We start from the raw sequence: 24,534 nt of genomic DNA on the forward strand, positions 1-24,534 counted from the left end.
AAATATATTTAAAAAAAAAAAAAAAAAAGCCAGCCTTACCATTTTATTTAAGAATTGAAGAACTTGCCCAGCTGGTGTGGCTCAGCGGTTGAGCATCAACTTATGAACCAGAAGATTGATATTCAATTCCTGGTCAGGGCATATGTCCGAGGTTGTGGGCTTGAGCTTCTCTCATCATTGATGTTTCTCTCTCTTTCTCCTTTCCTCTCTGAAATCAATAAAAAATATGTATATATTTTTAAAAGAATTGAAAGATTTTTATGGATGACTTGCTGCTCTCCCATACTGCCAGCATTATTGGAATAAACGCTCATATAAAAATAAAAAATAAAAATAAAATAAACTTAAGCCTCAAAGAGTTTAAGAGTGACACACAAAGTGGCAGAGCTGGGTCTAAAACTCTTATCTTAAAAAATAACAACCATGGATCAATTAGAACCATGGCACTATAACTGTGATACCAACAGAAGGAAAACTCACCCAGGTGACCAGAGGCCAAGGCTCCATTGTCCAGGCTGAACTTCCCTCTGCTTTTTAAAAACACAGCTGTCAATGCTCTGGCCAGTGTGGCTCAGTTGGTTGGGCATCCTCTTGTGCACCTACAGGTTGCTACCTTGATTCCCCATCAGAACACATGCCCACGGTTGCGGGATCGGCCCCCATAGCTGACCGATGTTTCTCTCTCCCTCTTCTTCCTCTCGCTCTAAAATGAAAAAACAAACAAACAAAAAACATATTGAAAGCACAGCTGCCAAGAAGGGAAATCTGGTCAGAAGATGTGGTCGGTTTCAGCTACCAGCAAGTGTGAGACAATAATCAGACTTTTCAAGAGAGACCATCTTCTTACTGGTTCTTACTATACAGTTTATAAGTTAAATAATCAGAAATGACAGGCCCCAAATGGTTCCAATGTGGAGAAAGCCTTTCTTCAAATCCGACAAATTGTCAATCTCTGTACATTTCAGCCCACAGCCATCCCCCCATCTTGGCTTCGTGATCCTTAGAACATTCCTTTTCCATCACCAAGATCAGTGACTTCCTCCCTAACTTCAGCACATACCAAATTACAATGAATGCACATGACCTAATGTTCTCAAGCTCTTTCCCTGAACAACTCAGACAGTTTGAGAGTCACAAAGTTAGTAGCAGAGCTGGATTCTCATTAGGAATCTAAACATGAGAGACATTGGAAAGACTCATCTGTTCAATATTCCAGTGGAATCTGAATGTCTGTGATGTCTCCAAAAAAAGTAAATGCTGCATAAAGAATTTTGCCATCCACTTCCTCTGTCAGCCCACCTACAAAGGCACCAAGCTCCTTCGGAACTAACGTCCTCCATACTCTTGGTATGGCTGCAGTAACAATGTGCTAGCAAGATAATCAAAGGCTGGCCAAACCGGTTTGGCTCAGTGGATAGAGCATTGGCCTGCGGACTCAAGGGTCCCAGGTTCAATTCTGGTCAAGGGCATGTATCTTGGTTGTGGGCACATCCCCACTGGGGGGCGTGCAGGAGGCAGCTGATCGATCTCTTTTCTCTCATTGATGTTTCTAACTCTCTATCCCTCTCCCTTCTTCTCTGTAAAAAATCAATAAAATATATATATTTTTAAAAAAAGATAGTCAAAGGCCAGAAAAGGAGGGGCCCTACAGTCTTTTGAGTACACAAAGTAACTTCTCCCCATCCCTCTTCAGCCCTACATCTAGCCCCTCTGACAGCTTCCAAATGAGCTCACCACTTCATTTCTCCTTCCTCTGTACAGTGACTACAATGATTCTAAGAAAACGCAAATCTGATTACAGCACTGCCCTGCTTAATATTGCCCTAAAGCTCACCAATGCCCATAGGACCGGTCCAAATTCCTTAGCGTGGCATATGAGACCTTCATAACCTGACTCTCCAGTCTTTTCTCCTCCGCTTCCCCAGTCCAAATTATTTGCCTCCAAGAGCTAGACTTACTTCACCCCTCTAGGCTTTTGCTCTTCCTGCTCTCCATTCAGGCCAACGCCCTGCTCCCACCTTGGAGCCTAACTCTTGACCTTTCAAACCTAGCTCTGGCCTCAGCACCTCCAGGATGTTTGCCCTCATCTTTCCAGATGGAGTGGTTATTCCTGGAAAACCCCAGCCCAACCCTCCTCAGCAATCAACCAGACAACTGCATCACGTGCTCACCAACCAATGGTGAGGCTGTTTCCATAATTCCCTAACTATTCTGGAAATGCCTCATCTAGGGAGCCAAGGCTGAGAGTTTGGGATGCCAATTAAGGTCCCAATAACAGATCTCACCATTGTTCTGGTCTAGGTCCTAGGGAAAAGGACTCTGGGCAGCGTTAGGTTCAATGGCGCCATCAAGTCGTGAGCACCATTCAAACTGCAGGGGTAAAACCTAAAGACACCGGGTCCCGCCGCTAAGTGCCCCCACGTAGATCGCGAGCACCTTCCAAACTGCGCGGGTAAAACCCCTGAGACCGGGTCCTGGCCGCCAGGTAGATCGCGAGCACCGTTCAAACTGCGCGGGTAAACCCCGAGACCGGGTCCTGGCCGCCAGGTAGATCGCGAGCACCGTTCAAACTGCGCGGGTAAACCCCGAGACCGGGTCCTGGCCGCCAGGTAGATCGCGAGCACCGTTCAAACTGCGCGGGTAAACCCCGAGACCGGGTCCTGGCCGCCAGGTAGATGGCGAGCACCTTTCAAACGTCACAGGTAAAACCCCATGAGACCCGGCCCTGACCGCCACGTAGATCCCTAGCACCTTTCAAACTGCGCGGGTTTTGAGACCAGGTCCTGGCCGCTACGTGCCGCCAGGTAGATCCCGAGCACCTTTCGGGTAAAACTCATAAGAGACAGCGTCCTGGGCGCTACGTGCCGCCACGTGAATCAATAGATCGCCAGTACCAAGTACCGAACTGCACGGGTAAAACTCATAAGAGACAGCGTCCTGGCCGCTACGTGCCGCCACGTAGATCCCGAGCACTTTTCGGGTAAAACTCATAAGAGACAGCGTCCTGGCCGCTACGTGCCGCCACGTAGATCCCGAGCACTTTTCGGGTAAAACTCATAAGAGACAGCGTCCTGGCCGCTACGTGCCGCCACGTTATCAGTAGATCGCCAGTACCAAGTACCGAACTGCACGGGTAAAACCCGTGACAGGGGTCTGGCAGCTACCTGCCGCCGCTACGTAAATAGTGAGCACCATTCAAACCGCGGGGGTAGAAACCCCATGAGACCCGGCCCTGACCGCTACGTGCCGCCGCCACGTAGACTGTGCGCACATCCCGGCTGGCCGCTATGTGCGGCTGCGTGCCACCACGTGCCGCCACGGGCCAACCACAACCTCGGCTCAAGACCGGTGTCACGTTCAAGACCGGTGTCACCGCCACGCAGGCACCCCGCGGTGTCAGCCATCTTGCCGCTGCGTCTTCCGCCGGAAGCCCGCTCCCGGGCCCCGCCCCTAACTCTCTAGCGCAGATGCCTGCACCAACCAGGTTCTGCAGCTGCACGGGTGGGGGCTGGCGGGGCGCAAATAGAAAACGCAAATACATAGCCGCGTTATCCATGGTCGGCGTCAGGAAATGGGAGAATCTATTGTACATTGGGTCAGACCTTAAGGAAAAGGGGGAGCCGACCAAAACGGAACATTCCAAGGAATGGGATCACGTGGGTGAGGCCCGAAGGAGAGCCTGCCAAGCTCAAGGAAAGGAAAAAGGGAGGGTTCATGGAGGAAAAGGACACGTAGACTGTTAGCCTTGGCCAATAAGGTTGTTTTAAGGACTAAAGGAATCACAAAACACTTATGATTTGAGCAACTGTTTGCTGTTGCCACTCGGACCTATCTTCCCAAGCTTTTCCCGCTGCCAGGGGAAAACCCCAGTTGCAGAATTTGGGGAACTGGACATGCTGACCTGCATGCAGGACTGTTGGAGAGAAAAGGGACAACCCACCATCAGCATGTCATGGAGGGAGGGACCAGGTTCTGCATATCTCATCATGTCCTTCAGAAACATGCCACCCCTATATCGGATCCAAGGCCAGCTTTGATCAGATGCCTGTTCTCTTAAGTTAAATGGAGCAAATATAAAGTCCTTCCATAACAGAAAGAAATGGGACAATTATGCACACCTAGCTAACCCAAAATAGCCTGCTTATAACTGCAGGAAAGAATAAGCTATACAGAACTTCACTTGACCCTATTTACATCCTAAAATTACTTCCAGTGAAGAGATTTATAGAATAAAACTGTGATCAGAGTACAACACAAGATAGGCAGTTTTATGGAGTTTTTTCTTTATTGAGAAACTTAAAGACTTGGATACATCAAATAAAACCAATTTCTGGGGAAAGATCAAAACCCACAACAGGAAAAAAAAAAAAAAAGTTAACACTGTCTGAGCTGTAGCAGAACCCAGAGAATATATTCTTTTAATTGAAAAATTCTAGGTGCTTCATAATTGACCTTTTGATACAAAATGACCTATTAAATTTGCAATTTGTGGTTCTTAGTGTTGAGGTCCATAGGACAAGCTAGGAAGTCTTCAAACCTTGAGCTGAATTTCATGAGGGGTTATTTGGCTTTTGAATCCTGAAAAGAAAAGCACCAACATAAATAATCAAAAGAACTTCAGAGATTCACTGAAATCTCTGGCTGATAAAAGGTATTACAGAGCAGGGTTTCTCAACCTCAGTGCTCACATTTTGGCCTGGATAAAATTCTGCTGGGGCTATACTGTGCAGTGTAGAATGTTTAGCAGCATCCCTGGCCTATACCCACTAGATGCCAGTGACACATTCCCAGTTATGAGAACCAGAAATGTCTCCTGACATTGACAAATGTCCTCTGAAGGGGCACACCTAATTTAGAGCCACGGACTTTGAGGATAACTAGTCTGTAAACCCTTACACCTCCCCTCCTTGTAAGCCATCCTGTACTCAAAACTTATACTTTTATGGTTCTCTTGCTTAAATTCCAAATGACAAAAGCCAAGGAGCCATGGCTATGTTGAGTCAACCCCAACCATCATGCCAGTTCTAGCCCGTACCACCTGCACTTTCCGTGACTGTGCCTCTGCTCATTTGGTTCTCTCCTTGATCAGCCTTTGTCAGAGGTCCTAGTTAAGCTTCACTCACCCAATCCCCTGCAGACAGGGACCATGGTCCCCAAGTCCAGAAGATGACTGGAACACATGCTGTAACTGTAGTCAGGTGTGTGTGTCTGTCTCTTCCACTTTGACACCAAGGCCTGTGCCTACTGTGTTCCCAGAGCTAAGCAGTGGCTATATACACAGCTGACCCTCACCAATCTCAAACCAGGAAGATGGTCATAGAAATGAGGCTGTGAGATCTGATTATATTCATCATTATTCCAAACCAAAAATGGGATTAAGGCCGAAACCGGTTTGGCTCAATGGATAGAGCGTCGACCTGCGGACTGAAGGGTCCCGGGTTCGATTCCAGTCAAGGGCATGTACCTGGGTTGTGGGCACATCCCCAGTAGATGTGCAGGAGGCAGCTGATTGATGTTTCTAACTCTCTATCTCTCTCCCTTCCTCTCTGTAAAAAAAAAAATCAATAAAATATATTTTTAAAAATGTGATTAAGAAAATCTGCTTTAAAAAAATCTGCTTATAACCATCAGGAAAGGATAAGCTATACAAAATTTGTAACTAGGTGCTTATTGAGAAAACTGTTGTTTGCTCCTTATAATTTATAACCTGTACTCTTTTCTCCATGTTAACTCATCCAGATGGCAGCATCCCCAAGTTAACTGGCTCTACATATTGTCCCTAATATTTTAGGAAGATATTCACAAGTCAAACTATTATAGAAAACAAAAAATAGCCAAACGTACGTTTTTTCCTTGCCTAAGAGGTAGCAGCAGCAACAGTGCCCACCTTCTGGGCAGCTTCTTTCTTGGCATGATGAGCCTGTAGAACTGCCACAGCTTCATCCACCTGTGAGAAATCTCCAGGTGGTCAGTGACATCTAAGCAGAGCCCCTCCACTCCTCCCTGATTACCAGATCCAGTAGTGGCTTCTCCTGGTGCTGCTTTCTCAAATACCCACACCAGAGTGGCCCCTTCTCTCTGCCACATGTGGGGGTCCAAGGCCACCGGTCATCATCCGCAGCTGAGACCACCCTGCTCACCTTGGAGCGGAGAGACTCGGGGGACTCCAGCATGTGCAGCAGCTCAGAGTTGTCGATCTCTAGAAGCATTCCCGTAATCTTTCCAGCCAGGTTCGAATGCATGGTTTGGATGAGAGGGAACAAACGTTCGCCTATGGGAAGATACTCAAGTAAAAACCAAGTTGAATCCCAGAAAAGAGTGGACACTGGTGTCCAGGTCAGTACCAGGCTCTGGCCCCCTCCTGTGCAAGCACGTACCCAGCATCTGCTTCTGTTCCTGGGGGGGTGCTGCGGCCAGCATGGAGGCGGTCAGGGGCTCCTGCCCCTGCACATGGACCGCAGGCTGGGGTGCCTGGGAACCAGGAGAGGCAGCGGGTTAGCACCAAGGAAAAGACACTTGAGGGTGACCAAGAGGGTGACCGTTCAACATCTGAAAGTCTCCTATGTGAAAGAGGAGGTGGAGTAGTTGTCTTTGCTGTCAGGAACTAACTGCAGTCTTGAGGGGTAGAGAGTGTGAAGTGAGGAATCGTGGTGTGGGCACAGACACACAGCCAACTACCCTAAGAACAGTATGCTATTGGAAGGGAAATAAAACAAACCTACAATGCTTGGCAACCATCTATCAAATGATTTTGATTTATTTAAGGTTGTTTACCCAAGGTTACCCAAGAATTCAAAACCTTAATAAAATTTAAAACCTTGTTAATAAGTAAGGTATAGTGAACATGTGTATGTATAGCCTTTTCCTAAAAATTTTTTCCTTTAGAATGAATTCCTAGTAAAGACCAGGTCAAAGGGTATGCATATCAAACCATTTATAATTACATCCCACATAACCTTTATTGTACCAAATGTTTTTATTTTATCAAATACTTGAGGGCTATCAACATGCAAGGTCAATGCCAGTTAGAGCTCTAAAAGTAGGGCCTTGTAGGCAAAAAATATTTCACATAGCATCAAGTTCCGGGGAATATTCAACTTCAAGAGCATGGAGCAGGAGGAAGCAGCTCCTGGATCACAAGACTGGTGTGTCTCCTCTAAGCAAAGTGCTACTGAGCTTTTCAACAAACCAGTTGCAGTTGCAGCATGGCTTGCCTGGGTGTCACAGCTCCAGAGATAGCAAGTTCCACCTTAGACAACCTAGTATCTGGGTCCAACTGCCCCACCTCAACTCAACACCTCTGAAGCTGGACTCTGTGACATGAAGTTCTTTCCTGCCTCAATATACTCATTACCTTGCAGAGCAGCTAAGGATCCATTAAGCCATTGGAGGTGAAAGAGAAATGAAAGCTCAATGAGCCGAATGAACACACATATATTGTAAAAAAGAAAGCAGGAAGCACCAGCGGTCTCCTCCGGGGCATATCCAAGCGAACTGTTTCAGGAAGAACACTTTTAAGCCCCTTCTGGCCCGCTAGAGGGCCCCTCAAGGGCAGTGTCACCACACACGACACAGCATCCTGACACAGAGCAGGCATTTAACACCTGTTTAAGGAATCAAAGCAAGGCATCTTTTAAATCGCACGGGAACGGGGGAAATCCTTTAGCGGTGTTTGGTGGACCCACCTGCAGAGGTGGTATGGCAGGGTGAGGGCTGCGGACACTGGAGGCATACTTGTAAGGTGCAACAGCCCGAGGAGCAGCAGCAGCCACAGCAGCGCGAGGTGCTAAGTTCTGCACAGCTGTGGGAACACCTTAGGAAAAGAACAAGTAAAATTAAAGCCCATCAGTCTGGGCAAAGACCCGTCAAATCCCATCTTTCCCCATTCTGTGTGCATCCAATACCACCTCCAGACTGGCAGCTGTCAGTCAGCCCTTGCTGGGCGGCACCAGCCCCACCAAAGTCCATAGCCAAGCGGTCCGGGCACTCAGACCCTACAACAGACCAGCAAATGCACATCAGTGTTGGCAGATGTCCAACTGGCCACGCCCCACAGAAGGAGAAATTCCAAAGTATGTTCAAACACATCACACATGGGGCCTCTACTGCTACTCTCAAGGAACAGCCAACAGATAGCATACAACTCTTTCCACCTTTTGGAATACAGGACATACTCTGTAAAAAAAAGTTTCCTTAACTCTCCCAACTCCACCCAGAAGAACGGGCTGCCTCTAGTCATCCAGCTAACAAACTTCTACCACTAACCTTGTTCACATGGCTCACCAATGAGCAAAGACTCTTAAAAGTAACCAGCACTCCTAGAATGAATTGTTTCTCTGCCCCTTTGTACCTACCTAAGCACACAGCTAAGATTACAGAACCAGGACTCAAAGATGAGCCAACAAACTGACCAACCCTGGGCAGAGCCTAGTCCTCCTGATCCCTCCTCCCCAGGCCACGCTTCTCAAGGCCAGTTTGCTCACCGACTCTCTGAGCAGTAGTAGGGAGGCCACGAGAGGCCGGAGCATTACCAGTTGGAGCCAGGTGGCGAAGAGTTGGACGAGGCCCAGACTGGCGTATAGCACTCGGCATTCCTTGGAAGCCTGGTGAAAAGATAAAAATTGCACATCAGCAACGAATAATGTGGACCAGAACTTAGGCTGCACCTCAGAAGTGGGGCAAGGAGAGGCAGGGGAGACCAGGATTAAGTATATCCTGTAAACCAATCCATTTCCCACCACCTACCTTGAGGTCTCCCACCTTGCTGCCAGCGTGGATTAGGTCTCATCTGTGCTAACTGGTTAGGTGTGTAATATGGAGGCCTTCCCTGAGCCTGCAAGAGAGAGCACCCAAGCCCTTTTATTTCAAGGACCTGAGTCCACACTAGAGAAGCATCTGATCTCACTACCAGGCCTTGGCTAATTCAGGAAGAGGCTCTCTCTCTACTCCAAAGAAAGGTCAGTTAATGGAGAGTATTTTATTTCGTCCCTGCCACTGTACGTATGACCATGGACAAATCCTTCATTTTATTTGACGCACCCTTCCCTGTCGTTCTAGAACTCTGATATCCCTGACCACTGCAGGAGCCACCGTCAGTGGGCAGGTTCCAGAGCCATGAATGTACAGCAGACCCACCTGTGGAACTGCTGGCACAAAATAGCCACCAGCTGCAGGCTGGAACTGATTTAAGATGGCATTGGCAGGGAGTGCTCTCATTCCGGCCACCCGCTGCATATACTGGTTCGTCAGGTGAGCCTTTCGCTCTTCCTTCCTCTGGGCCAAGGCGACATACAGTGGCTTGGAGCCCACAATGCGTCCGTTCATCTCAGTGACTGCTTTGGTAGCCTCTTCAGGAGACGAGAAGCAGACAAAGCCAAACCCTTTGCTTCTCCCATCCTCCAGCATTACCTACAGAAAGGAGACCAGCTTTAGAAAAAAGGTGTTCTAAGTTTGGGCAGCTATTAAGACTCAGAAAACCTGGGTTCTGCTGAAAGAGAAATCATGTCTAGGAGGGGGGTTGTTCACCCTGTTCCAGACCAATTGAGTCACAACTTCTAAGGGTAGGACTTAGGCATTCTCTTTGTTAGATTCTAAAGTTCCCAAACACTATGAAATGGCTAATGGTTTAAACCAGGAACTGAAAGATGTTCCATGATATCCAGTAGCACAGCTATCTCTAGGTATCCACAAGAGATCTAGATGGTAATGTCAAGCAATTTAATTGTAGAATTCATCGGAGGGAGAACCAAGATGGCGGCATAGGTTAACGCCGGAGTTTGCTGCCTCGAACAACCACTTCAAAAGTGAAACCAAAAACGGAAGGGACATCACCCAGAACCACAGGAACGCTGGCTGAGTGGAAGTCCTACAACTAGGAGGAAAGAGAAACGCATACGGACACTCAGAGGAGGCGCAGTGCTGAAGTCAAATTCTGAGGTGCGGAGTGCGCGGAGCGGGCTGGCGGCGGAGGGCGCGGTTGTTGTTTTCAATCGGGAGGGAGTCGCAGACTCTGAGCACCAGATCCGGGCGAGTCTTTAGGGACCCAGACTCAAACGGGAGAAGCGGGACTGTCTGGCTTCGGTCAGAGCGAGTGCAGCTTTCTCTCCGAGCTTTGCAGCGGGTGCTAGGACTCAGAGAGGCAGAGCCCCTTGGGACAGGACTGAGAGCCGCCATAACTGCTCTCTCCGGCCCACCCTGTTGATCCTGTGCGACCCGCCCCGCCCAAGCCCTGCACAGAGGCATTTGCCGGATAGCCTCAGGCAAAGGCTAGATTAGCACCTCCCTAGAGGACAGAAGTTCTCTCACTGCTGGCACAGCTGATTCTCATAGCCACTTGGCCTGGAGGTCAAACCCTCCCTGGAATTAGCTACAACAATCAAGATTTATCTATAAGACTGCGAACAAAGACCACTAGGGGGTGCACCAAGGAAGCATAACAAAATGCGGAGACAAAGAAACAGGACAAAATTGTCAATGGAAGAAATAGAGTTCAGAACCACACTTTTAAGGTCTCTCAAGAACTGTTTAGAAGCTGCCGATAAACTTAATGAGATCTACACGAAAACTAATAAGACCCTCGATCTTATATTGGGGAACCAACTAGAAATTAAGCACACACGGACTGAAATAACGAATATTATACAGACGCCCGACAGCAGACCAGAGGAGCGCAAGAATCAAGTCAATGATTTGAAATGCGAGGAAGCAAAAAACATCCAACCGGAAAAGCAAAATGAAAAAAGAATCCAAAAATGCGAGGATAGTGTAAGGAGCCTCTGGGATAGCTTCAAGCGTACCAACATCAGAATTATAGGGGTGCCAGAAGATGAGAGAGACCAAGATATTGAAAACCTATTTGAAGAAATAATGACAGAAAACTTCCCCCACCTGGTGAAAGAAATGGACTTACAGGTCCAAGAAGTGCGGAGAACCCCAAACAAAAGGAATCCAAAGAGGACCACACCAAGACACATCATCATTAAAATGCCAAGAGCAAAAGACAAAGAGAGAATCTTAAAAGCAGCAAGAGAAAGAAACTCAGTTACCTACAAGGGAATACCCATACGACTGTCAGCTGATTTCTCAACAGAAACTTTGCAGGCCAGAAGGGAGTGGCAAGAAATATTCAAAGTGATGAATAACAAGAACCTACAACCAAGATTACTTTATCCAGCAAAGCTATCATTCAGAATTGAAGGTCAGATAAAGAGCTTCACAGATAAGGAAAAGCTAAAGGAGTTCATCACCACCAAACCAGGATTATATGAAATGCTGAAAGGTATCCTTTAAGAAGAGGAAGAGGAAGAAAAAGGTAAAGATACAAATTATGAACAACAAATATGCATCTATCAACAAGTGAATCTAAGAATCAAGTGAATAAATAATCTGATGAACAGAATGAACTGGTGATCATAATAGAATCAGGGACATAGAAAGGGAATGGACTGACTATTCTTGTGGGGGAAAGGGGTGTGGGAGATGCGGGAAGAGACTGGACAAAAATTGTGCACCTATGGATGAGGACAGTGGGTGGGGAGTGAGGGCGGAGGGTGGGGCGGGAACTGGGAGGAGGGGAGTTATGGGGGGGAAAAAAAAGAGGAACAAATGTAATAATCTGAACAATAAAGATTTAATTAAAAAAAATACAAAAAAAAAAAAAAAAAAAAAAAATAATTGTAGAATTCATCTGCCTAAGAGTTTGGTGAACAAAATTTTAATAAGCTGTTAGCACGCTGAGGATATGCTTTGGAAACACAACATGTGGGAAGGAGTTAAAACCAATGACTGCTATTCAATGGGAGTAACAGCTGAAAAATGACCAGCTGGGAGACAGTTGGGTTCTAGTCCTGGCTCTGCAACTTCTAAGCTGTACAACATTAACACAACACTTACTTCTCCTCTGAGCCTCAATGTCCGTGAGGCAAACAGCTAGAGAGCCACATGTCCACTGGTTCAGGCAGTCTTTTCCCAGCTCGTCTTTCACAAATGGCTTTTCCCCACTTGAAAAGGTTATTTACTACTCCCCCTGGCCTGTCTGTTCACAAGTGCTGGTAGCAATATGAATATGTGTGGCACCATTTTGTCTTAGCTCACTGCCTGGGGAGCCTCCTTAAGGAGAGGACATGGAAGTAAAGGTGTGTATCAACCCAACAACTCTCTACCTATGAAATGGACCAACAAGGTAAGATCAAGATACCCTGATCATGAAAATGGTGCCTATGAAACTTCAAGATATGGTTCTTTTGCTCTCTTCTTGGAAATGACAACTGGACTATTGTGCTGATTAGCAAGGAGATTAGCATTCCTTGCACTGATGGAGGCCAGTCAAGGGGGTGATGACAGAAGGGGCGAGAAACTAGAGAAACCCCACCGGGCAGTCTCTGTCACCTCTCTGCTATAACTGATGATGACACTCCCAGGTTGTAAGTGACTTAAGCTAAGCGCCAGGACAGAGTCACCTAGAGTCTTTACTGGCTCAGCCGGCCTCCTTTCTCATCACCTAGAGGACTTTGTGACACCTGCTGCACCTCTGCTGAGCAGGACTAGAGTCTGCAACAGGCTGTGACCCAAAACTTTCAGATCCTGTCACATTCCTGAAGTGCCAAAACCATAGGTCACCATCCTGATATAACTAGCATTCTTTTGCTCAAGGACTCAAATTCCTTGACTTTTATTTATTTATTTATTTTTAATATATTTCTTTATTGATTTAAGAGAGGAAGGAAGAGGAAGAGATAGAAACATCAATGATGAGAGAGTCATTGATTGGCTGCCTTCTGCACGGCCCCCACTGGGGACCAAGCCTGCAGCCCGGGCATGTGCCGTTGGCCGAAATTGAACTCAGGACCTTTCAGTCCCCAGGCCGACGCTCTATCCACTGCGCCAAACTGGTTAGAGCAAATTCCTTGACTTTAAAATAGGGTTCACATACTTACCCTGCTAACTCAGTTGATTTGATTATCAAAGAAAAATCAAGCAAATGACTCAAACTGCAAAACATGGGAAAACAAACTTCCCACTCATCTTTCCTTCTTTCTCAGACCAGGATGGAAATTCTCACCCCAGCTCTAAAATCCTCACAATACCTTCGTTCAGGGAGAAAGTGTGGCAGAGCTGTAGAGACAGGCCGCAAGACAAATGAAAAACAACCCGTCTGGATTTCCTCTGCTTTACTGTGGCACCATCTGTCCCCACACTAGCACAAAGCAGCAAAGAATGGGAAAGATTCAGGTGCTCTGGGGGGGTTGGCAGTGAGGGACTCATATTCATCTCCATACCCCAGGACTTGGGAGACAAGACAGCGCGGTAATAACCTAATGAATTGTCATTCTCCAGAGCATACACTCAGATGGCAAATTGAATGCCAGGAGGAATTTGCTAGATTAATGTGGTAGCTACTCTCAGAAATGAACACAATTTAGATCCTATTCCGTCAATGAAACCAATGCCAATAAACTGCTAAATGATTACAACTTCTGTTTTCAATCGAGAATCTCAGTATAAAATACCTTAGCACTGGTGATGGATCCGAAAGGAGAAAACTCTTTCCTTAACTTCTCATCATCAATGGTGTCATCCAAGTTCTTAATGTAGAGATTCACCCCCTACAGCAGAAGAATCACTGTTAGTCTTTTTCCCCCCTTCCCCCAATATATTCCGTAAGACAGTGGTTTCTCAAAGTGTAGGCCTCAGACCACCAGCAGCAGCTGGTGGGTATCTGTTTGGAATGTAAATTCTCAGGCCAGAATCCAAACCTAATGGGTCTAGCAACCCATGTGTTTGCTTTTATTGATTTTAGAGAGGAAGAAAGAAGAGAGAAAGATCCATCAGCTGCCTCCTGCATGCCCCCTAGCAGGGACTGAGGCCGAAACCCGAGCGTATACTCTGACTGGGAATCAAGTGGCAACCTCTCGGTGTATGGGACGCCGCCCAACCGAGCTACACCAGCCGGAGCGGCAATCTGTGTTTTAACAAGCCCTGCAGGGGATTCTGGTGCAGGCTCAAAGTTGAGAAACTACCACTCTAAGATTCTGATAGGAGCACCATGTACTCACCTGCTATCATCTCCTCACAGCTGCTCTGGCTGACCACTCATCCCAGCAGGGCTCTCCTTGCCACCATTCCAAACAAATGCATATCATTTAAATAAAAGGAACCACATAACTAAGACTGAGGCTTGTGGAACAGAGTCCCTAAAGGAATAAATTAATCTCTTTGGTCCCTGTTCTAGAATTGCTGCTATATCTGGTAGGCATATCCTTTTAAGCCTGATGATGGTGAGCAGGCTCCAAGTCCCCAAGAAAGTCTGTTAAATATCTGGGTGCTCTGCCAACACACATAGTAAATTCCTTGTTGGTAGGCTGTGCCAAGACCACCTCTCACCTGATATCGACTAATTCTCTCTTGCTTCAGTTGTTCAAATTTCCGTTTTAACTCAGCCTGCCGTTCCACTTTCTTCTGTGCGCGGCCTACAAAAATGACTTTCCCACTGATTTCTTTTCCATTCATCTCTTCCACAGCCTGAAGAAGAAATAAATATGCATCTTTAAAACAGGATGCAGAGGCATGGGGCCTTGCTCTGGAGATCTGTAAGACCCACCAAATATTCCGAGGAAGAAATCTTCCCTATAGGGCTAAAAACTAACTTCACTCTGTCTCTGAAGTCAGCTAAGCAAATTCAAACTTCCTCATCAATAAAACGGGGTTAATATTTAGATGGGTTATTGGCCCAGAGAACATAGGGGGGAAAATAGCACAGTTGTATAAATACAAGCATAGAAGACACGAGCCTGGCTTGATCATTGGGCTGTCATCAGATTCAGTTCTTTTGTGGGTACTAAGTGATACATGTCAAGGGCCTAGAATGTATCTGATACTACGCCCACAGGTAGCTAATGTCCTAGTATCAAATCACAAACTCTCTGGCCCATAGTTCCCTTGCCTATGAATGGGAACAAACACCTGTCCTATTCCAACCTGCAAGGCCGAAGAGCTAAGGTGACAGGTATGTGCCAAGTGCTTTGAAAACAGTTAACTGATACATTAACATGTAAAACCCCTTAAGAAGGCCATTCCAGAGCACAGTAACTGTACATCACTACTAGACTCTTAGATAATTCCAGCTCCACTCTATGTGTTACCAAGGCCCTAGCTGCATTCTGGAGCCTTCCTATAAAATTTTCCCCGACCCTGGTGGTACTCTCACCTTATTGGCATCCTCGTGTTTTTCGTAACTCACGAAGCCAAAGCCTTTGGATTTCCCAGTGGGATCTCTCATCACCTTGACACTTAAGGTCTTACCTATTACCAAAGGACAGAACTATTAGTAACACCATCGGTACCACAGTTCAAGGAGCCCACTTGAAGCAAACTCTTGCTGAACCCAGATGGACTACTAAGAAAGAGACACCGTGCCTGGCCTTCTAATTCTGACCAAGCTGCTGAGATGGCCTTGGAGCTTGGACGAGGTAGAGTAAAGCCAAGAGCTGAGGCCTGGAATCTATTCTTAGCTACCCTGTGACCTTTGTTATAGAAGGTGTTTTACTTCTGGGTCTAGGTGCCCTCTTCTCTTCACTGAAAACAGATGAAGTCCAGGTCTGGTGGACTATGAAAGAGGGCACATGGGCCAAAGGACCTGACTCACCAAACTGGCTGAACAGCTCTTTCAGACTCTCATCATCCACCTCTTCCCCAAAGTTTTTGATATACACATTAGTGAACTCCTTGGCTTTGGCCCCAAGCTCGGCTTCCCGCTCTTTTCGAGACTTGAATCTGCCCACAAACCTAAAAGGAACCCATGAAAAACAGTGATCATCCAGAGGAACAAACCATGATTTCCAGGGACCCAAAGGAACGCAGGTTAAAGGCTGACAGGAGAAGTTAAAACACAAGTCCCAGTCCAACCACCAAGAAAGCAAGCTCAGAGATGCCCAACTCCCCACAGAAAGAAAAAGAAGTAGGACTGTCCTGCAGGGACCAGCCCCAGGGCTCCTGGCTCACACCAGGCTACTCCTACCACATCACACTGCCTTCGTGAAGAAACCTGATGACCAAGTTTTTTAAACGTCCATTTCTGTGCATCTATGTAAATGCATAGAAAAGGTCTGGAAGGATACAAACCAAACTGTTAACAGTGGTTAATCTGAGCAGTAAAATTGCTGGCGTGGACTACCTTTAATTTTTCACTTTATTCATTTCATTGTTGTTTACACTTAATAGGAATGTATCCATACATTGAATATCTTTAGGTTTCCCTCTAGTGATATCTTTGGGCACATACACATTATCAATGCAACCCATCCCCTGGTCTGCTCAACAAGGCAGAGGACAGAAATAGCCTGTTATTATAGCCAAGATTACTGTCTCTTCTCCTCTCCTCTCCTCTCCTCTCCTCTCCTCTCAATGGCTTAGCTAAGATCTCCATGTCTCCATTCTGCAATAACCACACCAAAGCAACAAGGTCTATTATAAATAGTGTCTTCTGCGACGGGATGAGATTTTTTTATTGTAACCAAATTAAGTATTTCTGTGGAACCAGCCTGTGTTAAAAGGCTACCGAGTCATAAATTAGCCAAGTGGAGATCCGGGGACAATTTGGCAAGTGACCCCATGGACAGACCAAGGTCACATGGCTAATACACAGCTCCTGGTTAGTCCAGGGCCCTCTCCACTCTGCCGCTGGCCAAGACCCCTGCTCTGAGTGGGCTTAGAGCTGTTTTCCAGCCAGCCCAGGTGCCAATGATCATAAAACCCAGACATGTGCTTTTAAGGGAGAGGCGGCAGGCAGGCCATGGCTTGGGCAGGAAGCCCACCTTTGGCGAGTCACAAGGGCTGCCGTGGCTCAGCAGGGAGACTCACCAGCCCAGGAGTGGAGAGGTAGGAGCAGGCCACACTTGGGCGAGAACCAGGAGCCGCCTTGTGTGTGTCAGTTAACACCGAGGTGGGGCCATGGCTGGCTCATGCGGTGGCCGTTGCTCCAGACTGGGACACTCACACTTTGCGGTCATTGAGGAGCATGCCGTTCATCTTCTCGATGGCCTTGTCTGCAGCCTCTTGGGTCTCGAAGTGAACGAAGGCATAACCCTTAGAGCCATTCTCGTCACACACCACCTGTCAAAGACAAGGCAGGCCACGTTAGTGCCACGGGGCAGTCCGGAGATTCAAGAGCCACATGGTCTCTTACTCAGGGTCTCCCATGTCTGAGGCTTTTAGCCTACCCCGGGGCAAACTGCAGGCGGCTACAGCAATGAAGGGTTTCCTAACCCTCACTACAGCGTCGGGCACTCAGTAATGTTCCATTTACAAATGGTGGCCATGTAAACCACCACCACACAAGTTGTTAGCAATTCTCCACATAAACAGGTGCAGAGAAAATGAAGGTGAGTGTATGCTTCTAAAACGACTACACACAGCTTCCTGGAAACCACAGGCACTGCTCTGGGTTCCCGCCCCCAACAGAAACCTTTTCATGCTTTCCGAAGTTAGAAGACAGGAAGGATATTTCAGGCAGAGGGAAGAACAAAGACACAAAAGCACCTGCTAGTTATGCTAGGTTGTGGCACGAGATTATCTACAGGGAACATTTAGGCTTAAGAGCCATTTCCAGAATTTTGAAAATTTACACGCCCTGGCACCCAAAACCCAGGCAGTTTCCCATTTAGTATTTATCTTGTTTTCAGAATACAGTTATTCTGCTGCAATTATTTAATCAGTGTTTACCTTGCAGGACAGAATGTTTCCAAACGCAGAAAAAGTATCATAAAGTGCCTTGTTATCTATAGATTTGTCCAAGTTCTTGATGAAGACGTTTCCCACACCCGATTTTCTCAAAGAGGGATCCCTTTGAGACCACATGATGCGGATTGGCTTTCCCTTAATCACATCAAAGTTCATAGTATCCAAGGCCCGCTCGGCTGCAAGAGAAACACATTTCAGTCGAGGATATAAAACACCTCACGTAGGTAACTGCCACTATCCCAGGAATAGGTAACTCCAGGACTTTTCAAGGTAATAACTGATAAAAGGCAACTCTTACAATTAAAGGGCATCAGATGCCTCTAGCCTGTGTTGCTACTGAGGGTAAAATAACTTCTAGCCAAGTAATCTACTTCATGGCTGAAGTCTCAACCCCTCGGGGTCTGCATCCTTGTTGGGTGTTGGGTCAGGGAATTAGGCAAGATCATCTAAATGGCCTTATGGCACCAGGATCAAATGTTAACACAGTAGTGGGGGATTTGTTCCAAAACACCACCACCCCCAGCGGATGCCTGAAACCACGGATGGCACCAAACCTTATATATGTTTTTTCCTATACATACATACCTATGACAAAATTTAATTTATAAATTAGGTAAGAAACTAGTAGTAACTAGTAATAAAATGAAGCAATTTTCACAATACACTGTAATGAAAGTTATAAGGTGGTCTGTCTCAAAATATCTTATTGTACTATACTCAACTTTGCACTTAAATGAAGCACTTCCCAGTTCTCTCTGGCATATCTGAATTGCCCGTATCACTACTCTTGTGCTTTGGGGCCATTATCAAGTAAAATAAGGGTTACTTGAGCACAAGCACTGCACTACTGCAGTCGATCTGATAACGGAGACAGTTACTAAGTGACTTGACCAACTGGCGGGTAGTGTACACAGCATGGATATGCTGGACAAAGGATAACCTGTCCTGGGCAGGATGGCGGGAGAGCTCATCACGCTACTCAGAATAGCGTGCAACTTAAAACTTATGGATTATTTCTGGAATTTTCCATTTAATATTTTTGGGCCACGGTTGACCACAGGTAACTGAAAACATAGAAAGCAAAACAGGAAATAAGGGGGGACTACTGTACCTCCTATTTGATTAAGTTTATCACTTATAAAAGACATTGCAGACTATCACTCACAGTGACAGGTGGGACAAATGAAATTATCCACTTCATAAAATTAACAAACTTATGTTCAGGGTGGCTAACTGATGCAGCTAGTGATTAAGAAACTAACACCCACCTGGGCAGCCCGCGTGGCTCAGTGGTTGATAATTGACCTATGAACCAGGAGGTCATAGGTTCGATTCCCAGGCCAGGGCACATGCCTGGGTTGTGGGCACATGCCTGGGTTATGGGCTTGATCCCCAGTATGGGGCATGCAGGAGGCAGCTGGTCAATGATTCTCATTACTGATGTTTCTATCTCTCTCTCTCTTTCCCTTCCTCCCTAAAATCAATAAAAATGTATTAAAAAAAGAAAGAAACTAACACCATTGTCTAACCATTATGAAGCTAACACAGAATAATATAGAATTAACAAAACTGTGAGCAAGTGATTGGGACTGAAAATGTGCTATCCCTGGTTTCAGCCCCGTTTCTTATATTCTCAGTTTCTGAGAACAGAAATTGATTCAGATAAAAAGCCTCAATCACCAAAATGATAAATATTCATGGTCACACATAGAAATGTTCTTTGTATTACGAGACAAGAAAGATAAAACTGCAGCATCTTTCTGCCTAAGTAGACAGTGCACGTAGACAGCGCATGTAGGCCCTGCACCTGGTGGTTTCCAGGCCTTCAAATGCTTTGGTGCCCAAACAAATTCTCCATCCAAGGCCTTGGTTCCTTAGCTTCCCACCAAATCCATGTGCGCACCATGGAGACCATTTAAAGGACCAGAAGCTAAAATTTATCATCACATGCGGTCAGGAGTAATTCTCTTTGCTCGTAGTAACAAGGACCCAGGGCTGGTGGCCATTTACCCTGATTTATGCAATGATAGTATTACCCAGGAATGTCCTCCATAAAGGAATGGGGGGGGGGGGGGATGGGGAGGTTTTCTGCCTCAAGGCACCGTCTCACTTTAAAAGGGGACAAAATTCCCTAACAGCCCCTCCACAAGCTGAGCTGCCCAGCCAGCCAACAAGTATCCCCCCCCCCAACCTCCCTCCCCCACCCAACCACCCTTTCCCCGTCTTCCTTAGGCGAGGGGAGGAGGTCAGGAAGTAGGAGATAGGGCAACCCCAAACCAGGAAAGGTCCTGGCACAGGGGAGTTTGCTTGTGATGACCAGCTGAGACAGAAAGCCTGGGACCCCCAATTTGTGTTGTTTCATTAATTAGCAGAGAAGGAACCCATTTCAACACGGCTCCTCTTCTATTTCCAGACAGTGCTGCAGAAGGCAAGTCAGCTTAGCCTGACAAATGGGGCTGCACTTATTTATAGCAGGGAGAGGGCCTGCAGAGCTATGTGTTGGCAGACAACACTGACCAATGGCTTCTGCTACTCTAAGTGACAGGACTTTTGTTCAGAAGCGTCAAGAAGGCAGGCAACAGCCAACACACCCACTCCTCCCACCTAAAAAGGCCACACTCAGCTACCTTCTTTGTGCCTGTGGCCAGACACAAGCCAGCTCAGGGCACACTGAATTGACGGGAGCAGTGCCTTGTGTATCCCAACAAGTCCTATCCTCTGGCCTCAGCTGCATCCTGGGCAAGTGGCATTCTCTGTGCTTCACAGACAGCAAACCAAGTGGGGACAATAATAGGGACCTGGAGACCCTTTGCCACAGAACGGCTTGTTTCTCCTGGTAATGATCTCTACAGTTGTTCCTTGCTAATCCGGAGTCACGTGCAGCCCCTGATTAGGTTTCCTCAGGCCTGGCCACTGCCACCACGCCTGCGGCATACCTCCCCACGCCGCTGCTCCACGCTAAGGCCCAGTGTGGGTTCACGGAGCACTGCACTGGCAGGCCGAGCTTGGCCTCCGACCTTCTGCTGTCCCTTCTCCTTCTCAGGAGCCCTACAGTCTATAGTCTTCAGATGGGATGAAATAAAGGGTTTTGACAAGTGTAAAGCGCTGTTCACAGGTGAAATGATAATCCCCATCAGCCAGCAATTTCCGTAGCCGTGCTTCCCCAGGCTACCTTGAGATCCATTCTCCACAGACCAGGCCTCCTCCAGACAGAACTCCCCCACACCAGCTGCAAACACCCCGATCAGGGAGCTGGCCTGGCACGCGAGGCTCTGCTGGTGCAAACTCAAGTGCCTGCTCAAATTTAACGCAGAGATGCATCCCCCTGCTTCCTACCTGCCTGGAAAGATGCCTATCGGCACAAAAAATCAAACCGATTCTCAGTCCAGGGGGTAAAGGTGGGAGAAGGGGCCGCGGTTCTGCAACCTCAAATTTCTGCAGCAATTGTATTTCAATGGTGCTCGCTGGCAGGCCTGTGAGGGCACCTGCCCACGATCACTCACCAGCCAGGGGCTCTAACACACCAGCTCCACTGGACTACACGCACCTGGGAGCGCGGTGACTTCCCCCCCGGGACCATTTTAGTCTCCTTGGGCTCCAACCCCTCCGCCACCACCGATTAGCCCAAGGTCACCCGGTGAGCAAGTGGTGGGAACCGGACTGAAACTCTGGCCACCGGATGCCAGGACCCCACGTTCTGCGCCCCTGCATCCCGGCTCCCCACATGGCTGCTGGGGCCTCGGTGCTGTCTGCGGTCGCGGGGCCCCCTCCACGGGGGCAGGGACCTGCCTGGGGGATGGATGGCTCCTAGGCCCCCGCCCCCCGGGTCCCGGGAATCTGCGGGCAGCTCCCACTCACCGTCGGCCGGCTGCTGGAAGTTGACGTAGGCATAGCCCAGGGAGCGGCGGGTGATCATGTCGCGGCAGACCCGGATGGACAGCACAGGCCCCGCAGGGCTGAACTTTTCATACAGCATGGCCTCGGTGACGTCCGAGTGCAGGTCGCCCACGTACAGGGAGGCCATGGGGTAGCTGCTGGCGGCAGCGTTCATCTCCCCAGCCCCCACGACCCCAAGCCCCGCCAGGACTCCTTACGAGGACCGCGCCGGACAAAAGGGGATCTTCCCGGAGCGGGGCCCGCGCCGCGGCTCACAGGTGGCAGCGCTGGCGTAGGCTCGGCGGCGGGAGGCACCGAGCAGGTCGGGGGCGGCTGGCTCGCTCGCTCGCGACTGCGGGGCCGCAGACAAAAGGCTCTCAAAAAACAATATGGCCCTCCCGGGGAGTTTGTAATCTCCAGCTCCCAATTTCCAAAATAGATGTGTTAATAAAAGGGGGACTTCCCTCCCAATTACAAAGATTCTCCAGGAGCCAGGCAAGCGGCGCCCACGCGGCCTCCGGGGTACGCGTTTCTCGTTAAATATAGGCCTCGGGCGGCTGGCGGTTTAAGATTACAGCAGCCGCGGACGAGGGATGCAAAATATTTGTCGGTGTCGGCGCGGCAAGCCTGGGGGGCCGAGCGCGCAGCCGCCTTCACGCCGGGCCGCGAAGGGCAGCGCGGACACGTGGTGCGCGGGGCGGACGGCGCGGGGGGCGGGGGCGCGGGGCTGCCACGCGGCGCGGGCGGCGGCGGCGGCGCGGAGGCGCGTGGACGCGGGCGGCTCACCACCGGACCGACAGACAGGGACCGACGGACGCCCAGGTGCGGCGGCGGCGGCGGGCAGGCCGGAAGCGTGCACAAGTGACTTCCCCGCGGGTTCTCCGAGGAGGATTCGCTTTTTCTTTCTCTCTTTTATTTTTCTTTTTTTTTTTCAGGTTTTAGAGCGTTTTCGAGTTTTTTTTTATCTTTTTCTCTTTTTTTTTTCTTCAGGCTACTGAGCCCGAAAGCGGGAGAGGCTGCGGCGACCCGGGGCGGAGAGAGGCGGCTGGGGGAGCCACCGCTCCATTTATACCCGCCCCGGGCGCTGCTGGTCGAAGGGCGCCTCGCGACCTGGGCGCAGTCGTGCCCGCCCACTCGGCCCGGGGGCCCGAGGCGGGGCAGCCACGCGAGAGCGACCCGGCGCGGCTGCGCGGTGCCACAGCGACCCCTGGCGCGCGGAGGACCGCTCCGCGGGGCGGCCTGCGCCAGACCCCAGGGCCTCCGGCCCCTCGAATGCTATTGCCAACAGCTCGCCTCCGCGGCAATAGAACGCACAGATAATTTAACCCGCCCACACGCACAATGTTCATAAGCAATGCATTGCTTAATTGTAAAATAAAGGTGACATAAAATAAATTACAATTATATAATAGGCCCAGTATGTAAATGTTTGGGCCCAAATACAGGAGAAAACATTCTGAAGTTTTCAGAATATTGGGACCCCGTGGTAAAATCATCCGGCATGGACAGCTACCATTGTCGTCGTATCTATGGATGATGACATTTTCTAGAATTGAACCAATTTTGGTTAAGTTTCATAAAACAAAATACAGTCATCCCTCTATGTACATGGTAGTGGCATTTCTGGAAGGTTGGTTGACATTTAAGGGCACAAAAATACTTTCTGTTTCTGTGTAAAAGGGAGTTAGTGTCGAGGCTCTGGGGGCTGGGGACAGAGAAAGAAACTTTATTTCAGCTGGTCTAATAATTAAATTGACATGAGACAGATTAACAAGAGAAAATAAATGTAATGATATATGTAAGTATAGAAACTTCATATACATGAGAGAATCAGACACACACACTCAAGAAAGGTTCAGAGGCAAGGTTAAAATGAGCTATATGAGGTATTCTGAGTGTAGGGTGAGGTAAGATGCCTTGGGGCTTCAAAGGGGTCATTTGCAGGACAACGAAAAGAGCAGGTGTTGAGTAATCAGATGTTTGCCTACCCATAGATAGGTTGTAAAAAGTTAAATCTGATAATAACTCTTAGTATAGGCAAGGTCTTCAATTTAAATTCTTTAAGGGATGGGGGTAAACGTTTCTCCTGAGCCCACAGGGTCTCTATTGCTTTCAGCTCAAAATAATTCACATGCCACAGTGGCCTATCTGGAGAAGCCCGCTCTGACAGACTTGAGTGTCGCCTTTGAAACTTCCCAAGAAGTTTCACGTTCCAGAATTTGGGTTTGATAGATTGTTCCTTATCTCACCAAACCTGTCTCAGTCTTGAGAATAGGTCAGTTCAGCTAAACAGTTGTGTCTCATTTCAGGAGGCATTAATGCAGGTGGGCTCCCAGAGGGAGGCCTAGGGTGCAAGCAATCAAGAATGTAATAAAAAGCATATCTGTGTAAACAAAAGAAAAACAATGGTTAAAGCTTAGAGCAGACTAAGAGTTCCCATCTCTGAGTTCTCAAGATTTCTAGATATCTGTCTAGGAATCGTCTTTGGATGGAGTGAAGTTAGGCAATTAATCTGATAAATTTTCCTTGCCTACAGTTTGCATGTTTCCGGTGATCTGTCTACAACAGGCAGGAAGATTGTCCATAGGTGAGATGTGGTGATTTTTCTGAAATTTATTACAAGTTGTCACACTTTAGCTTGCATGGATTTGGGAAAAGGATAGCTTAATTCTCAATGGTTACAAGTTAGAAGGGTGGCAGAAAAATTAGAATCATTAGTTTGCAGAGTCATAGCAAGATACTGGAGGAAATTAGAAGAATTCTGCATCTAGTCCTGTTTATGGATAGAAAACAAAAACCCCAAAAGACAATGAACATTACTAGAATCCAATATCCGCAAACATGTATTACTGAAACATAATTTTCCCCCTAAACTCATCTCCGTTTTGCCCTGGCTTGTATATGGTTCAGTGGTTAGAGCAT

At 47.8% G+C, this 24,534-nt stretch overlaps 1 protein-coding gene and 1 non-coding gene across 7 annotated transcripts in view; both read right to left on the bottom strand.

Moving 5' to 3' along the window:
- Positions 1-22,691, bottom strand: part of PABPC4 (poly(A) binding protein cytoplasmic 4) — a 33,051-nt gene extending 10,360 nt beyond the window's left edge. Inside the window, exons 1-17 of one of the 6 annotated variants that reach the window (XR_009452014.1) lie at positions 21,595-22,690; positions 17,719-17,912; positions 16,994-17,109; positions 15,644-15,783; positions 15,206-15,300; positions 14,383-14,520; positions 13,509-13,604; positions 9,136-9,408; positions 8,746-8,833; positions 8,484-8,603; positions 7,908-7,994; positions 7,686-7,813; positions 6,378-6,471; positions 6,141-6,271; positions 5,845-5,947; positions 481-703; positions 40-208 (exon numbers count right to left, since the gene is read on the bottom strand). Coding sequence is in view for 4 of the 6 variants with exons in the window: in XM_059690086.1 (XP_059546069.1) it covers positions 5,858-5,947; positions 6,141-6,271; positions 6,378-6,471; positions 7,686-7,813; positions 7,908-7,994; positions 8,484-8,603; positions 8,746-8,833; positions 9,136-9,408; positions 13,509-13,604; positions 14,383-14,520; positions 15,206-15,300; positions 15,644-15,783; positions 16,994-17,109; positions 17,719-17,912; positions 21,595-21,787 (1,983 nt within the window). In the remaining 2 variants the exon portion in view is untranslated. Of the gene's footprint in view, positions 1-39; positions 209-480; positions 704-4,261; positions 4,579-5,844; positions 5,948-6,140; positions 6,272-6,377; positions 6,472-7,685; positions 7,814-7,907; positions 7,995-8,483; positions 8,604-8,745; positions 8,834-9,135; positions 9,409-13,508; positions 13,605-14,382; positions 14,521-15,205; positions 15,301-15,643; positions 15,784-16,993; positions 17,110-17,718; positions 17,913-21,594 lie in introns of those variants that run through there. The other 5 variants (XR_009452015.1, XM_059690087.1, XM_059690086.1 and 2 more) reach the window with 5 other exon arrangements.
- LOC132232207 (small nucleolar RNA SNORA55) lies at positions 13,101-13,234 on the bottom strand. Its single transcript, XR_009452345.1, has one exon. It is a non-coding gene; the product is annotated as a small nucleolar RNA SNORA55 (small nucleolar RNA).
- Positions 22,692-24,534: the final 1,843 nt, after the last annotated feature.

This window comes from Myotis daubentonii, chromosome 3, assembly GCF_963259705.1.
Source record: "Myotis daubentonii chromosome 3, mMyoDau2.1, whole genome shotgun sequence".
Classification (NCBI taxonomy): Eukaryota; Metazoa; Chordata; class Mammalia; order Chiroptera; family Vespertilionidae; genus Myotis; species Myotis daubentonii.